General features: G+C 36.4%; 1 protein-coding gene and 3 long non-coding RNA genes across 5 annotated transcripts in view; 3 read left to right on the top strand and 1 right to left on the bottom strand.

The window, feature by feature from the left end:
• The first annotated feature begins 517 nt into the window (after positions 1-517).
• The window catches only part of LOC139129886 (uncharacterized), a 58,499-nt gene continuing 41,621 nt past the window's right edge, over positions 518-17,395 (top strand). Inside the window, exons 1-3 of the long non-coding RNA XR_011551714.1 lie at positions 518-547; positions 874-892; positions 1,008-1,036. This is a non-coding gene — a long non-coding RNA (uncharacterized lncRNA). The remainder of the gene's footprint in view (positions 548-873; positions 893-1,007; positions 1,037-17,395) is intronic.
• Positions 11,080-12,451, top strand: LOC139129882 (uncharacterized). Its single transcript, XM_070695570.1, has 3 exons — positions 11,080-11,191; positions 11,380-11,622; positions 12,072-12,451. The coding sequence occupies exons 1-3, from the start codon at positions 11,129-11,131 to the stop codon at positions 12,231-12,233; spliced, it is 468 nt and encodes a 155-aa protein (XP_070551671.1). The 5' UTR covers positions 11,080-11,128; the 3' UTR covers positions 12,234-12,451.
• On the bottom strand, positions 11,093-17,374 carry LOC139129883 (uncharacterized). Of its 2 annotated transcripts, XR_011551711.1 has the most exons (6): positions 17,271-17,374; positions 15,280-15,375; positions 14,530-14,571; positions 13,163-13,218; positions 12,068-12,126; positions 11,093-11,222 (listed from the first exon to the last, which is right to left on the bottom strand). It is a non-coding gene; the product is annotated as an uncharacterized lncRNA (long non-coding RNA). The 2 variants fall into 2 exon arrangements; XR_011551710.1 differs by lacking the exon at positions 17,271-17,374 and having other exon boundaries at positions 15,280-15,401.
• Positions 14,022-15,447, top strand: LOC139129884 (uncharacterized). The gene is made up of 3 exons (XR_011551712.1): positions 14,022-14,161; positions 14,968-15,052; positions 15,308-15,447. It is a non-coding gene; the product is annotated as an uncharacterized lncRNA (long non-coding RNA).

Below are 17,395 nucleotides of genomic sequence, written 5' to 3'. Positions count from 1 at the left end.
ATGTTGTAAACATTTTACAATTGTTTGTTTTCTTCACGGAGCATGCGGAAATGATGATTATTTTTCTGTCAAAACTGCCTCTACATGTTTGCCTCTATCATTGTGCACAATTCGTAAAATTTAGACTCAAAGTAAGTAATTATGTAATTATGTAATATCTGCTGGTTCGTAAAAAATATTTAAAAGTTCCTCTGTACCGTTGTAACAAATCCAAGGAACAACTACGATTTCCCCTTGCCTAATATAATCTCTGTCTGTCTGTCTCTGTCTCTGTCTGTCTGTCTGTCTGTCTGTCTGTCTCTCTGTCTGTCTGTCTGTCTGTCTGTCTGTCTCTCTCTCTCTCTCTCTCTGTCTCTCTCTCTCTCTCTCTCTCTCTCTCTCTCTCTCTCTCTCAGCTCGCAGAACCAGATATTGGTGAGAAAGTTCATAACATTGATTTTCTTTAAAAATTACTCATTCCTTTCCATGACAAAATGAATATTAATAAAAAAATCAAAATCTTGTCCCTTTACTCACAGAAAGACGACGCATGCATCTTGGACTCAGGGTAAGTTTATCTTGTTTCAGTCGAAATGATGGCTGCGGTGACAATGACGACGACGATGATGATGATGATAATGATGATGACGACGGCTACGCTGACGATGATGACTATAATAGCCTCCATTGTTATAGTCCTGTTACCAACTTATCTAATTGACTCTGTTCTCAGAGCACAGGGAATTAACAGTTGACATTTCAAACATAAATATTCTACCACAGATCTAATATTACAGACATTTTGCCAGTACTAAGAGAAGTATCCATCCGTGCATTAATGCAATTGTGTAATTCACACCCTCTCGATCCGATTTCTCTTTTCTAAAATTCCAGGCCGCTGATCCAGATATAGGTAAGTCTAAGGTATTTATATATCGATGCAGAATAAATGCTACGTCCAGCGTTCTTTGAATATGTACACACATTAAATGAATGTTAACATTAATTAATGTTGATTTTCATTCCAGAAACCAGACGTATGCATCTCGGCCTGCGGGTGAGTATCCTTTAATGAAATGAAAATGTGTTGTTGTTGTACTACTTCTTGCTGTTTTTGCTCTTTTGTATGACGGAGACAAATGTTGTAACATATCAGCGTCTGTTCCTGGACACAAGTTCTAAATTATTTCTCCTCATAAACGACCATCATTGCAACGGAGCAAAAACTTTGAAACTAGCCATACGGTTTATGAGCTTACTTATCGCTTTGAGTTATTTCCCTTCCTCGTTTCATAAATTTACATCATAACCCTTTCTGACATTTCAGGACGCTGTTCCAGATGTTGGTGAGTAAAATTAAGTTTGCCGGTTACTAGCCTCAATTTTTTCAGACAAATCAATATAAACCTCGGAACCTAATAAAGGTAATTTTGAAATTATCCCTTCTCGATCAAAGACAAAATACCATTCTCAGCTGTTGTCCTGTGTTGTTCTGTTGATTTTGCATTTTTTTCTTATAATCGCAGATAAACGCCGCATGCACCTAGGTCTTAGGGTAAGTGTATTGTTGAGTAACATTCGAATATAAAAGAAACTAGAATTGTATGATTATTTGACCTATGACAAATACCTGCGGGAAGAAAAAGTGACACTCAACGTACAAATTATTATTTTTGCAATGAGAAACCAGATATAATGAAAACAGTGCAAGATAAGAGATGTACATATTCATATTTTGTAATTATGAATCTGTCCCAATATTATATTAAAGCATGTTTTATGTTCGATTTTGAAGACAGCATTATCAGTTTTGATCATTGTCTTCTGAAAAAAAAACAAGCATATATCGAAGAATTTGTGAAATTCGAATTCTTGCACCTTGATATGAAAGTAGCCGGGCCTTTGCTAAGGTATCAATACGGTAATTATACATTGCACTCAAATCAAAACGACAGCACAGCTAAGAAATATGTTTTCTTGCCTTGGATCTCGTCCGCTGATACAAGCAAAAGCAATTCCTTCCTCCATTCAGTTCGGATTGTAGGCGACCAGACCTAACACACGGAAGTCACCATCTATTTCACATTTAGTGGTTCTTAATGCACGTAGCCATGGACGTAGACTGAAAGATTCGTCACTCGAGGGCGCTCTCTATGCCCCCTTCTTGTGAGAGGGGAGAGGGGGAGCGTAGAGAGCGCCCTCGAGCGACGGATTTTTCAGTCTACCATGGACAGTGTACAAGGATTAACTTTCACTGTTAAGCCACCAGTGGAAGGGTCAACAATTGAGGTAGCATGCGCCTCGAAAGTGAACGACTTAAATTTCTGCTCAAACTTTCCTCAAGAAATATTTAAACCATTCTCTTCAAAAATAAAAAAAATTACAGTTGCGATTCACGTGCAAATTTTGGTACTAGAGAAGGAAATTAACAAAAATTTACCGATATTGGAAAATTAATTCAAAATGGCCACCAAACCTTAACGCTGCGAAGAGAAATCAAATTGTCGATTTTTGAAAAACTGAGACGGTGAAAAGCTTCTACACGAAGATTTTAAAAATGAACCTAGACAAGCAGTAAATTACAAAAGAATTGTAAAAGTTTGAGCGTCTGAATATCTGTCCCCGAGGCGCATTCTACCATAAGGTCATTGCCCTGCTCCAATCCAAAAATCATTATACGGATGTATATTACAAATACCCGTACTGCCGATAAATATGACGCTGCCATAGCTATGTAGCATACAATTGTAGCTGTGACGTTTGATAATTTAATCTCATAAAAATGCGGTGTTTCACCTTTCTATTCTGATTTTTTTTTCTTTTTTGGAAAGGATTTTGAGGACGCTGAAGCCGGCATAGGTAAGAACAACGTTAAATAGTTTCAAAAAATGGGGAAATGATCATAACCGGATTTAACGAGATTGAAATTGGAAATATCTCGAATGATTTTCATTTTAAAACGGGTAACACCATTAAGTAAGCACGACATGCTTTATTTACCTTCAGAAAAACGCCGTATGCATTTGGGATTGCGAGTAAGTTGCTACCGCCTTCTTAAATATTTGATTATTGAACAAGTTCTATTCATTGCTGTGGCTCTTTGATAATAATGTTACCACTTTTAAGGTAGAACGCACCTCGGGGAAAGACGTTCGGACTCTCAAACTTTTACAATTCTCTTCTGATATACGACATGTGGGGATTCATTTTAAAGCTCTTGGTGAAAGAAAACTTTTCACCGGCTTAGTTTTTCGAAATTTGAAAAAAATAATAATATTTTTCTCCATAGAGTTAACATAGGGATGGCGGTCATTTTGAATTTCTAATATCGGTAAATCTTGGGTAATTTGTTTCTCTAGTACCAAAATTTGCACGGTGACCCCGTGTTTTTATTCTTGATTTTGAAAGAGAATGATTGAAAGATTCCTTGGGGAAAGTTTGAGCAAAAGTTTAAGTCTTTCACTTTCGAGGTGCATACTACCTTAAGAACGGCATAAATAAATAAAACTTTCAATTTGTTTTCAAACTTATTTACACGGAAGTTATAATATTACTTTTCTTTTTCCGACGGCTACATTCAGGACCTAATAGGTAGGTTTTAACAATTTCAATCTAGTATGCAAATTTTGAAATATGTTTGCTTTTCCTTTTTAACTCAGAGAAAATTCCACAATGTTGAGAAGTCTAGATTTTATTGTTGCTTTTCATTGCCAACTGTTCATGATATTCCACATTAATAATCTCATCGGCCCATTTTGTTCTGCAGAAAAACGTCGTATGCACCTTGGACTTCGGGTAGGTAAACGGAATGTTACCGTTCAGTCTCTCGCCTGTCTATTGTTCGTAAAAGGTTTCACCCTCCTTTTTGTCATTTTGATTTTCTTGTCGCAAATGGCTTCCAAAACACATTGAATTTATAACATTTTGTCGAATACTTGTTTCTAGGACATTTAATTCGACGGGGATTGGAGACACAGACGGTTTGATCAGACAGACGCTCACAAAAGACATCACATGGTTTTCGTGCTGTTCAACTCACGGTGTCGGCAAAATGCCAGGAAGTGCCAGGAAATGCCGGGAAGTGTTCTTCCAAGAATATTGTTTCCACTGTGTGAGCTCGACTGAAAGAGTTCTACGATAAAAAACCACCACCGACTGAACATCTCTATTATTTTGCATGGTACCGGGACATTGTGCATTACAATCTGTGATATCACTAACGCTCTTATGATCGATGAAAATATCAAATAAACACCAACAACAAAGTTAAACAGAATTTTTTGACGATGTTTTTACTTTTTTTATACTGATATGCCTGTGCGTTCTTGGTGTGATTGCAAATATCTGTTTGTTTGCCTTGTCGCTCATCGCCGATCTTGGTAGGCATTGCTAGAGATGGTCTGAATTCTTGAAGCATATTGATATCAACACTGTCAACACTTGAAATTCTCCTGTACAATATTTGAAACAATAAGGCTCTCATATTTTTTTCTTTGATGTAATGTACAACCATAAACTCCAGTGAGAATGGATCATGTTTCACTGACTGACCAACATACACACAAAAGCGGGGTAGCTTACAGACATTTCTTCGTCAAATGTCACAAAAATGTCTGAAATGATGTGTGGTATGTCTAATCAATGATTATGTCCATGTACCTCTGATTCTCTGTCTGTCTCTCTGTCTCTGTCTCTCTGTGTCTGTCTGTCTGTCTGTCTGTCTGTCTGTCTGTCTGTCCGTCCGTCCGTCCGTCCGTCCGTCCGTCTGTCCGTCTGTCTGTCTGTCTGTCTGTCTGTCTATCTCTGTCTCTCTGTCTGTCTGTCTCTCTCTCTCTCTCTGTCTGTCTGTCTATCTCTTTCTCTGTCTCTGTCTCTCTGTCTCTGTCTCTGTCTCTCTCTCTCTCTCATTATATTGTCTGCGGTTAATTACTCGTCGAGTCGATCGATCATCAATTACTTGTATCCAGGATTTGGTTTATCAATAAATTGACAGTTTTGTATGATGTCACGGAGTTCATTTGTGGAGTCGTAGGTATATGTCCGCCTACGCTAATTTATCCCTCTTCCGGCCCGTCATCATTGATTCAACAATTGATATAACACTCGATATCAAATAAACAAAGGATGTCCGACAGTAATAATCTCTATATGTCACTTTGTGTAACGGCGGTGACTTACGAAAAAAAGAGTACACGATCTAGCTTTCAGAAACAAGCCGTTGGAAATGCCACAGTAGCTGCGAATTTCACGCATCATTTTCATGGTTTTATTTTCAAACTAATGTTGGTTCGTGTAAATGTGCTAGCTGAATGACGTGTATAGAAGTATCACTGTTCACTGATTTGGACACAGTCACATGTGTTCTAAAATTCCGCTGTGTGCCTACACGCTCCATAGACGTGTGTACATATGCATGAGAAGATTTTCTTCTCAGGCATAGGTACACACGTCTGTGGGGCGTGTAGGCGCTCGGCGGAATTTTAGAACACAAGTGACTATTTGGACCATGCCTACACTTTTTAACAGGTTAAATATTAAATAAACGGGTGCCACACTCGTAAAATGGCTCCTCCGCGGAAAGTACAAAATATGCAGTATTTACTGCACATACACATCGTGATCATACAAGAAACAAGCATGAGGTTATTTACTTCATCGCACAACACATGATGGCCAACATTTTATTATTGTAATCTTTCTTTTCCTCGTCACGCGTGACGTGATTAGTTTTTGAAAATGACGGGGAATCTAAAATGATGGTAAAACTCTTGAATTGACATGCTAATTTTGACACTCATAAAAATGTTATACACTGCTTCAGTCTCTGATGGGTCTTATTCAAAGAAAACTCTGGGAAAACTGACGATATTTTGAGATCGGTTTATTAAACATTTGCAGCTATTTTGGCTTTAAGTTCAACATTACAATGGTTTTCTTCAAATACAGATTCACTAAAAGAAGTGACCTCTAAAAACACTGTAAAGTTAATAGAAACTATGAAAGGAAACTTCATTTCCTAAAGTAACTTTATCTATTATTAAGTAAAGAAAAACGAAGTGAAAATGTGCTCACGCATATTGGTGAGAAGTGCAAAAACACTCCAACGTTTAAACATTTCTAGAATATACATCGCAAAGTTTCATCAAGCCAAAGTGAAGCTGTGTCCTATTAGCTAAACATGTGATAAGGCACTTTTCTGTCAATAGTACACAGGTGAAAACATCTTCCAGCAAGTAAGCTTAGGGTTTGAACATAACCAGCTGCGATACACCATGCACTGCGCGTAAAAGGAAAAATTAAAATAATTTACATACAATCCGACAAACATCTTTAGTGCAGTACAACGAATAAAAAACGCTTCACAAAATCCTCTTAAATGGAATAAAAATGCCAAACTAAATTGCACTACGAATAGTAATATCACCGTGTGTACTACAATATTACACTCACAGTGTTCCGGGCTGATGGCAGAAATTGTAATAGCGCCATCTATCAGCAGATAACATACACGCGTAAGTATTTTACAGGAATGTGAACTGGCTCGATGTTACATCGCATATAAACAAAAAATCTCAAAAACTGAAATGATGAGAGACGCTTCAAATCCACTGTAAGAATCTAGAAATATGTAATATGACATCAAATTTTCAAAAATTCGAAAACATTTGAACAGTGCTATTTTGCGTGGGACTACATTTGCGGTAGAGTGAGTTATCTAATGAGTAAAGCGGTCGTTTAAAGTCAAACACAGCTGACACTCAGGTTGCCAGCTGAAGTCATGTGTGGATTTACTCCTGGAATTTTATAAATCTGACGATGTTACAAGAAATCGGAAGGAATTATCCTGACCAGGATTAATAGCACAAGGTACTTACATTGTTCAGGTAAGATCTGATGAGTTTCTTTCTTGAAATCGAAACAAATATGAGAAGATTTCACAGCGATGCTTTGATGAATGTTTACAGTGAATACAACTGTCATTGCAATGCTGTACAGAATTAACAAATGTATTCTGTAAAAAAATATGAAAATTTCAACCGATCACTTTGATTTCCACTCTATGAACTTAAATACATCAAGACGTGAAATTCTAATTCAAACATGACCAGGAAAATCTGAACATTAACTCAGAAATCTAGAAATCATGTTGAAATTTGATTGAATGTTGAATGGAAGTCATGTCAACACAGGACATTCTGCAGAAATATCAAAATATCTCTTTATAAAAAAACATGAAAATTTCAACCGATGACTTTAATATTATGATTTTCGAATTCCTGACATCAAGACGTAAAATTCTAACCCCAACATGGCCAGGAAAATATGAACATTTCTCAGAAAAATGAAATTATTTGTATTCTTGAAGTCAAAACAATTGCATCAAAACAAACCTGATCACAATTTCTCTACAGTTTTCAAAAATCACTCTGAAAAAATTACAAAATATCAACTGATGTCTTCGATTTTATGATTTTCGAATTCTTTACATCAAGACGTAAAATTCTAACCCCAACATGGCCAGGAAATTATGAACATTTCTCAGAAAAATGAAATTATTTGTATTCTCTGTGTCAAAACAATTGCATCAAAACAAACCTGATCACAATTTCTTCACATTTTACAAAAAGTTGACTCTGAAAATAATACAAAATTTCAACCAATGACTTTAATTTTAACATTATTGGATTCCTTACATCAAGATGAGAAATTCTAACCCCAACATGACTAGGAAATTGTGAATAGTTTCTGAGAAAAATGAAATTATTGACATTGTTCATGGCATCAAAACAAAGTGGATTACAATTTCTTCACATTTGACAAAAAATTCACTCTGAAAAAAAAATACAAAATTTCATCCAAGGGTTTCAATTCCACTTGGAGTCATTTCCTGACATCATAACGAGAAATTCTAACCCAAACTTGGCTGACAAATGTTGAGTTTTTGATGAGAAATCAGGAAAATTGTGTCAGTTATGGTGGTGATGTGTTTGTAGGTTGTTCAGTTGTACAGCTGTATTCGCTGCAGTATTTGCATTGACTGTCTTCTCAGATTTCTCACTTGTAAATGACCTTGATAGTGGAATCAATGCCATCTGAACAAACTATTCTACCGTCTGTAAACACTGCAATGTCCCAAGGGTATCCATCTTCAGCTACACATTCCTGGTATTCACCCTGTCTATCAAATTTCACTATATTTCCAAAATCTGCCACATAAATATTGTCTGCATTTTCAAATGTAACTCCCCATGATTTCTCTAAGTGATTGATTCAATATTTCAAGATTACTGTCCAAAACACAGATAAAATTTCCATCACCATCACATGACACTATTAGATGGTATTTGCTACTCATGGTCAGACTCCAGGGCTCACTGAGTTGTTGACTTGAAATGATGTCTCCATCTCCATCACATTTAATTGCACAGTCTGCAAGGTTTTCTGTTATGAAAACATTTCTGTCTTTATCAACAAATACACCAGTGGGGTATTTCAGTTTACCCATTGCTATTATTTGTTTCACTTCACTCTTTGCATCACTCACTACAATGCATTTGTTGCCGTTATCCGCTGTGTAATAGTCACCATTGTCTGCCATTTTTGTGTCTGTTGGTTTGAAATTGTGAGGTAAGCCATGAACTGTGACAGATGTTAGAATCTGTGCAGTGTCTGCTGTTACTGTCTTCACACTGCCATGTCCAATGTCACAGACAACTACATGTCCATTCTGGTTTATTGTCAATCCATATGGCTTAAGATGGGGCACCGGTATCTTTTCCCTAGTGATATTAGCATAAAATTTGCATAATCTTGTTAGTAACGTGAGTCCAAAGTTCACGTTAAACGTGAGACTTACTTACTGCGCTTGCGTACACAGATGTAAACATAACCTTACTTGACCGAAATTGTACAGGCCGGTAGTTGAAGATCGGTGTGTAACTTTTTGTCAAAAGTGAAATTTTCCACGAAATTTTGGAGAGATTTTGATACCAATGCCCCGAAAACCCAAAAGACAACGTGTGGCTGTCGCTGCCAGTCATTTACGTTGGAGTGAGCAGCACAAGATACCGGGATCGGGAGATGCCGACTTCAGGACTTTGACTTCCGCATCGGAAAGTGGTAAGTGTCGCCCGATGCTTCGCTTCTTTTCGTGTGAGGAAGTTCATTGTGTTGTCATTCTTCGGGATGATGGAAGTACACTGTTGTGATGTTTTCAATGTTCCGTGTGGAGTACAAACATCGATAGTATAGTGATTCACTGCACCAATGATGCGATCTGATGTCTATAGGGCTTCGTTAGCTGCAGTCGTAGCTCGCGCTCTCGTATGATTTTTCCCGGGGGAGTATGAGTTGCCACAGAAAAAGGAGATCTCATTTTTCCGTTGCAACCCGTACTCGCCGGGAAAAAAACTGCAAGAGCTGCGACTGCAGCTAGGGCTTCGTCAGTTTTGACAATATTACACCCATCGCATTAGTTGAGACTAAACTTTCTCGCCATTTCCCATTCTCTCTAGCTCTTGTACCAGACGGACTGGAAGTCAGTGCAGACTCTTCTACTGAAGGGCCCCAAATAGATCCATCAAATAATTCTACTACAAATTTTACCATGTCTCCTATTTGCCAATCAAACAAATCCCCATTGCATTACCAATCAGATAAAATATCACATCACGAAAAATTAAATCAATATATTTCCCAAGAAGAATTTTCTTTTCCTTCATCATTAATAAATTCATCTCTTTCAACTCAATCATCTCACAATCCTATCCTTACAACATCAGAAACTATTATTAATTTTGTGGAGCAAACAAACTGTGGAAAATGTCAAGAGGGAAAATTGTGTCATGAAATTGAAAAAAATGTACTGAGATTTAATTGTAATGTTTGTTTTAATCAGATGGAATTGGTCAATGATAAAAAAATTAAGGGGGTGACAAGACCAAGAAACTGGCTGCCCACATACACTGTCATGTCATTTTTAATGTCTGGTCAGTATCACAAAGATTACAGTGATGTGATGGATCTGCTGGGTTGCCCAAAGTAGCAGAGTCCACATTTGAAATGGATGTAAACTGGCTCTTCCCAGCAATTGCCACACTATGTGACTGGTCTTGCAGTGAGGTGCAGCGTATGGTAAAGGAGCGGGGTGATGAGCACAACTGGGAGGCAGTGGCAGACGGTTTCTATGGAAGCAGAAGAAATGCTAATAATAGTTCATTCACCCTACATGATCTGAAGAGTGGGAAGATCGCCTTCAGAGCTCACCGAACCAAACTTGGCCAGGGACATAATTGGGAGGGAACAAGTGCTGGGGTGAGGGAGACATGTTTAGTGAAATCTGTCACAGTGTCAAAGCTTCAGGTATCACCATCAGTCGGCTAATTGCAGACAAAGATGCAGCTCTCGGCAATATATTGGTGGAGTTGTTTCCTGAAGCTGAAGTCACTTACTGCAGCAATCATGTTCAGAAAACTCTCTATGGTGAATTGGCAAACTTGTCACAAGTGAAATGTAAGGTAAGATTGGGTTCCTTTGGAAGGAAGTTGGAAACTGTTATGTTTGGAAAGTATGTGGATGATAGAAGCAAAAATAATATTCCTTCGTTAAACTTGATATTTTATTACACCAACACAAATTTTATGATGGTTACATTAAAATCACTAGGAATTATCTACTTCTGGTTGCAATACAGCAAAGTTGATGTGAGCTTACAGAATCAACCAAATTACATGAGAAATGTGCAAATAGCGATATGTTATGAATTTACAGTAGTGGTGTGTCAATCAAAACAGCAGATTAAGACTACTCTCTTTATTTTATTCATCATGTTGTGGATATCTGCACAGGTGCCACTACTCCATTAATTATGAAACCATATTTTGAAGTTATTGTGAGTATTATATCCATATTGAATAGTCAGTCATTGTCTATGATGTGTGTATAATAAGAGATTGTGGTATATGGCTTTGTGAAATACTATAAAAAATATCTTTTGTTATAAATTTTCTTGTTCTACAGTGCAATACCAAGTGCAAACGCTTTACAGCAAAAGTGTTGGATGCATTCAAGGAGTCATTCAATCACTTTGTAAATTCGGAAGACATCCTGAAAGCAGAAAAACCCGCTCCAGGAATTTGCAGAGGCAGTGATGAATTTTCCACGACACTACTCTGATGATCATTCTTCAGAATGGTGCAGATTTCATCCAAAGGTGTGTATCATTGTCAGGATCATTCATACACCTGTAATATAAAGATGCAAGTCTCATAGCTATTATTAATAATATAATGATTACAAATGTCTTCTTACTTCTCCATGATAAAATGTTGTACTTCTACAATGGAAATGTGTCTAATTTACATTTTTAATTTTTTTTTTAAATGTTAAAATTATTTTCAGGAGAAAGACGGTAAACCTTACAGCACTACAAACTTGGTGAATTGTCCAGAACAGTTAAAGAAATTCACAGACATCATGCAGAAAGTGGCTAACAAGCCAGAAGAATACATTAATCCTGCTGGTAAATTCACAACAAATGTTGCTGAGGCCTTCCACTCGCTGGCACTAAAATACAGAGACAAAAGGATTTACCTAGGTCACAAACACTACTGTATGAAGACAGATATGGCAATCTTGCACAAGGTAAAATTGGAAAAATACCATCATTAATAATACACTTCAATGTGACATGGGACAAAATCATGGTTTAGCATGTTGAGTGTTTTTTATTGTTTTATTCCTTACCAAAAAAATAACTTGGTATATTACATCTATTGATTTGCTATGAGGGTAACAGTATATGGCTGTCTACCCAAGGGATTGTGAGTCACCCCATATTAACCTGTTCCTCACAGGTGAAGGCTGAGGGGAAACAGATCATTTTGGAGTGACTCACAAAAGGAGACATTCATCATGCTGTTAGTACAGTAAATATTTTATTTGTAATTCATCCCACAGAGTTCATCATTTAGGTATGTTGAATCATTGTCAAACACAAGTGACAATGATTTGACAAACCATATAACAGAAAATAGGCCAATGTGTTTCAGATGTGAATTAAAACTAGAGACATAAATATTTTACTTACCTAGAATATTGGACCAATTTGGAAACTGCTGCTGTTCCTTTACTTAGAAGTTGATGTTCCTGAAACAGCAGTTAGAGCAGTATTAGAGCAGCAAAGACAGTGGCGACTGAAGAAAGCAGAGAATGAAAGTCAGGAAGTCATCAAGAAAAGGTATCCTGTATCTTAATGGCACCTTTCTACATTTGTATAATTAGTAGTTTGTCACACTGACATCAAATGTTTGCATTCTACATTGATTTTATTGAGGAATTTATAGGTTCGCTACCCACTAAGGCCTCAAATCATGATCTCACACAAACAGTATTACTAAAGCATTGTGTGTGTCAAGTATCTTTGGCAATTACACGCATCATCAATTCTTCACTGAATTCTGGTGAATTTCCAAACCCATTAAAATCAGGGATTGCACACACGCTCATTATTAAGGAAATCAACCCTTGACAAAAATGTTTTAAAAAATAATACAGCAGTGTCAAATGTAATGTGAAGTTGATGCAGAAGTCTGTATTAATTCAAATTAATTTGCATATGTGCAATGACAGTCTGGCTGCACTCTTTGCTTTTCTACTGATGAGGCTCATACATTTTAGCAGCCTATAGTTAACACAGCATTTTATTGGGGTAGGGCATTTTCTACGAGTGACAGTCTTTTTCTATTGCAATTATAAGATTTTTGAATTGCATGTCTCAAACACAGAGATGCACAAAAGAAGAACAGGAAGCGTCGCTTGCGGCATGATAAGACCAGAATGGACAGTATTAGAGGCACTGGGGTGACAACTGTTGAATATGTGGGCAAAAGTATGGCTATAGATCAGAGTGACAGCAGTGATGAGGATGAGACTGTCATCACTGAAGACAACGTTGCTTCAGCAACACCTACTGTCACAACCACTTCATCTAGTACAGTTGCTACCAACAACGCCAGTACTCAAGCTGCAGCAACTTCATCTACCTATGGTACTGGGACTGAAGCTGGAATTGAACAAGTACCCTCTATGCAATCAAGGATATTTATTATCTTTGATTTAGAGGGTACTGGTGGAAACACACACAGAGATAGTATCATAGAGATTGGTGCCAGTGCATACATACCCCACAGAATCCAGGATCTGGAAATCCTCTAGAGTTTTCAACTCTTGTTAAGACTTCTGCAAAGATCAAATCAATAGGTTAGTATAGAGTATTAAAATAGCAAAGTTCAAACAAAACTGAAAGTTAATTTAAAAAATGCATGATTATGGAATGGGTCGGATTATTTTCACAAGAATAAATATTATATTTCAAACATTCCCTTTCCAGTTGCAATGAAGACAGGTATTTCCCAGGGAATGTTACAGGGCAAACCAAAACTATCCACGGCACTACCATCCTTCTTAGATTGGGTGGCCACCCTTGTACAGGAAGTACAGGAAAAATTACAACGCACAATTTATCCAGGCAAGTACACTCACATAATATAACTAAGTTTTATAAATAAATCAAATTATTGATCAAAAGGAATAACAATAAAAATTATTTTTTAGGCATATTGCTAATCACCACTCAATTATTGTAGTTTGAAGTTTCTTGTGGAATATTATCTTATTGTTCTGCTTATGGAAATGGGCTCAATCACTGGTTCCCACAGCTCAACTCACACTCTATACACAGACGAAACGCATTATTTCTTCCATCATTTAACTTTGGTATGTACCAAAAATTGTTCTGAAGAAGAATTCATGTGAACTTTATCAACAGTGATTAAGCATTATTTAGTGACCAGAACAACATTTATAACATTACAAAACTAAAATAACCAAAATAATGCCAAAAAGAGTGACTTTATCCCTTTAATAATGATGAACAGACTGATTGCTTGGAGATTACCTTGAATGGATGCTAGGTGCCTGGTGCATTAGGTCTGCACTATGTGTCACTGTCATACTTATTAAACATATTTGTCTTACAGTAATGGTAGCCCATAATGGTTATGCTTATGACTATCCTCTACTTTTCAAAGAAATCCATGTAAGAGGAATGACAGACTTTATTGTAGCCAGGATGAAAGACTGTAATTTGCATTTTGCTGACTCACTGAAACTATGTAGAGAGGTAAGTTGTAGCTGTGTTTATTTTAACATCAGCAAATGTGAAAGGCTGGTAACTTTTGAGTTCTTGTTATTTTTTATGAAGTTTTTTTGTTTTGTGTTTACTTAGGCCAAGAAAAATATAAGTTTGTTTCTCAACCACACGCTCATCAATCCAGACCCACTGCATCAACCTTTTTTTCTGCATATTGTCTTCATGTTGTTTGCACATTCTTGTTGGTTGAAGAATGAAAAAATAGAGAAAAAACATGTCACTGCATCATTTTTGCAAGATGTCTAGGAAGAGACACAAACCTTATCTTTACTTGGCCTCAGCAAACACAGATTTTTTGTGTAGAGTCAGATTCAACTACATGTATGGACAAAACTTACCATTGATGGACTGGAAGAGTAGATGAACATCTTATATGTAAACTGTAATTGAGAAACAATATATATGTACATGTTAATACATGTAGGCATAGGAAGGTTTTTTTATTGCCAAAGTTACCGTGGTTAAGGAACATTAACTCGGTCAAAATGGCTTGTAAATAAGAAAAGTGCAAGAAGGCAAACCATGAAAATCTATTTATACAAATACAACAAAAGAACCAAATTTGCTAATTAACTTTAGATCTTCACTTATATGAAACATCACATATGTGGAAATATACTCAGTGTTCTCCCCAGAGCAATTACACAGAGTGGTGCATGTTGCTTTGTACTTTTCGGTAAAAAATAGAAATTCATTACCATAACAATCATATTATTGTCAATAACTTGATTGAAGAGTGATGAACAATTTACAAATTAAGGATTATACTTTTTCAGCTGAAGTCTCAGAATGTACTGAAGACAACCAGTGTATCAATGGAGTCTATCTTTAAAGTTCTATTTCCCAGACGCAGGTATAATGGTGAGTAATGACAGTTTGATGTTGTAGTTCATACATTTATGCACTTGACAGGGCTGTCCCAGTTTTCAAGTATAGAAAGGTACATGTGACAGAATAGGAGGTCCATTGGCTTGGGTGTTGTGTGATGACAATCATTCTTGCAGACAGTGAATGGGAAAAACAGGCAAAGACACTGCATTACAGTACACTAGAACATCATAAATCTACTGAAAATAAATGTTACTTACCAATACACGTATTGATCTTCTTTTACAGCTCATAGGTCACTTGAGGACACAAGGGCACTGAAAATGATCTTGACCAGCAGAAGGGTGAAGCAGCATCTGCAATGCATCGAAACAAAAAATGTCACAGAAACAACAAACACCTGGGAGAAAAAATATCATCATTACAATGCTGTAACAGCTCTGAAATTAAAATTTGTAGAAAACACTCCACCACACAATTCAGTTATTAAAATATCAAACTACACATACAGTAAATTGGTGGAGAAAAATCTTACATATGAAAAACTTCAAGATTTATATGCACAGGGGTCAACTGTTCAGGATTTCGTCAATAAATTAAAAAGTTTGGGATTTAAAAGAGAAAATACAACTAATCAAATTATGAAACATTTTCAAAGGATATCATGATGATTTGATTTAATTCATTTTTATAATTATTTAATTTACATACTTAACACAGTTTTTATTATCACTCTTAATTGAACACAGTTTGGGGGCTGATTACAGAATATAATATATATTTTTAATAAAATAGCTATATCAATCAATAACCAGTTTCTGTGTTGTTTATAATTGAACATGTCAGTGTGTTTTCATAGGAGACGGCTCAATTTGTCTTCTGACCAAATTTTCAACAGAATGATCCAGTTATAAATATTAGCATTTAGTCAAAAGAGAAATTGAGTAATCTCCAATGAATCATCTCTCTCATGTTCAATTAATCTACAAAAATTGTGTTCTCATCAAGATGCACTGTAGACACCTTTGCATCTTGATTTAAAAAAAATCACTGACAGAATCAACAAAGGTAAAGTTGGCGTCATCCTGATCCTCATCCTCTGGTGACCTTTCTAGCTGACGCTAAAATGACGCTACTCAGCCTCAGCTTCAGCATCGTATCCGAAGATTTCCAAAGTTACACTACCTGATGACGGATGAATGATAAAATTCACCCATAACTAAAGAAAATAACTAGTCCATTCTTTCATAACTTTATTTTGAACCGTTTAACTGTTTGCAGGTAATATTCTATCGTTACAATATCCCATACAGACTAGTTTGTTGAAATGTTTGTTATTTTCAGTCCATGGATCCGTGGATACGTTTGTTTGTATCCTATCAACTCTTGTGTTAAGATTTTAAAAAAATTGGTGCCAAAAAGGTATACATGGTCCGAAATGTGTAAAAATCGCCACCATGAGAGGTGATATGAAAGCCCTAATTATTCAGAGGACATATAAAACAATTAACTTGTGTAGCTATGACTCGACGCCTGAAAGAAGTCAACATATTAAACATACAACCTTTGAACTTTAAGGGCTAAGAATGTTGCGTTGTAACTACACCGCAAGAAACAGATATTAAGAGGAGAGGTTACTAAATATTATGAAATACAAACCCCACTGTGTTTTGATTGGAGCACATTTTTAGAGTCGATTTTACACTTATCATTCCATCAGACGCATTCGGGAATAATCGGATCTGACGCCAGTGAAGCTGACGCTGTAGCATCATCCTCATCCTCATTTTCACATGACCCCTGAGGATGAGGATGAGGATGAGTATGATGCCAACTTTACAGTTTACGCACCTACAGAATCAACCCAATCTATCCAGGTTTTATGTGTGAAGCCTTATGAAATTTCTGAATTGCACTGCCCCAGGTTTATAAATTTCATATTCATATTGTAATTTTTATCATGCATTGTTCCACCCAAAGCCAATAAGCAGTAAAGCTTTGAAAATCATTTATACTAGTCACTACAATTAAAACTATTTCTATACAATTTATCGATAATATTGTAGAAATTCCTAGGTAAATTGTCACTCAAATATTGCTGATGACCACCTATAATTGTCAGCTAGGGGACACAGTGACCCATATTTTGGAAAAACTGTTTACAACACAGGCTGGCTATTTCTACCTCCAGCTCCAAGGTCCTATTTATGAAAACCATTAAACAACAGTGAAAACAAACATACCCACTTACCTTACTAAAATACATTTTCTGTTCTGTCATTTCTGCACATGACGATGACGTAGTGATGATCCTCCCTATCAATCTACAAGTCACTATGCATGCTATGTTGTCCTGGTGTCTCCATCATACTGTTG

Source organism: Ptychodera flava, chromosome 3, assembly GCF_041260155.1.
Source record: "Ptychodera flava strain L36383 chromosome 3, AS_Pfla_20210202, whole genome shotgun sequence".
Taxonomy (NCBI): Eukaryota; Metazoa; Hemichordata; class Enteropneusta; family Ptychoderidae; genus Ptychodera; species Ptychodera flava.
The sequence above is the reverse complement of the archived record's forward strand: the minus strand, read 5'-3'. Positions and strand labels throughout refer to the sequence as shown.

Bases quoted from the DNA above. Each gene is read 5' to 3' on its own strand.
- LOC139129882 (XM_070695570.1), top strand. From the start codon at position 11,129: ATGAATTTTCCACGACACTACTCTGATGATCATTCTTCAGAATGGTGC. The intron at 11,192-11,379 runs GTGTGTATCATT...AATTATTTTCAG, and splicing joins GGTGCAGATTTCATCCAAAG to GAGAAAGACGGTAAACCTTA. The intron at 11,623-12,071 runs GTAAAATTGGAA...TTACTTACCTAG, and splicing joins ATATGGCAATCTTGCACAAG to AATATTGGACCAATTTGGAA.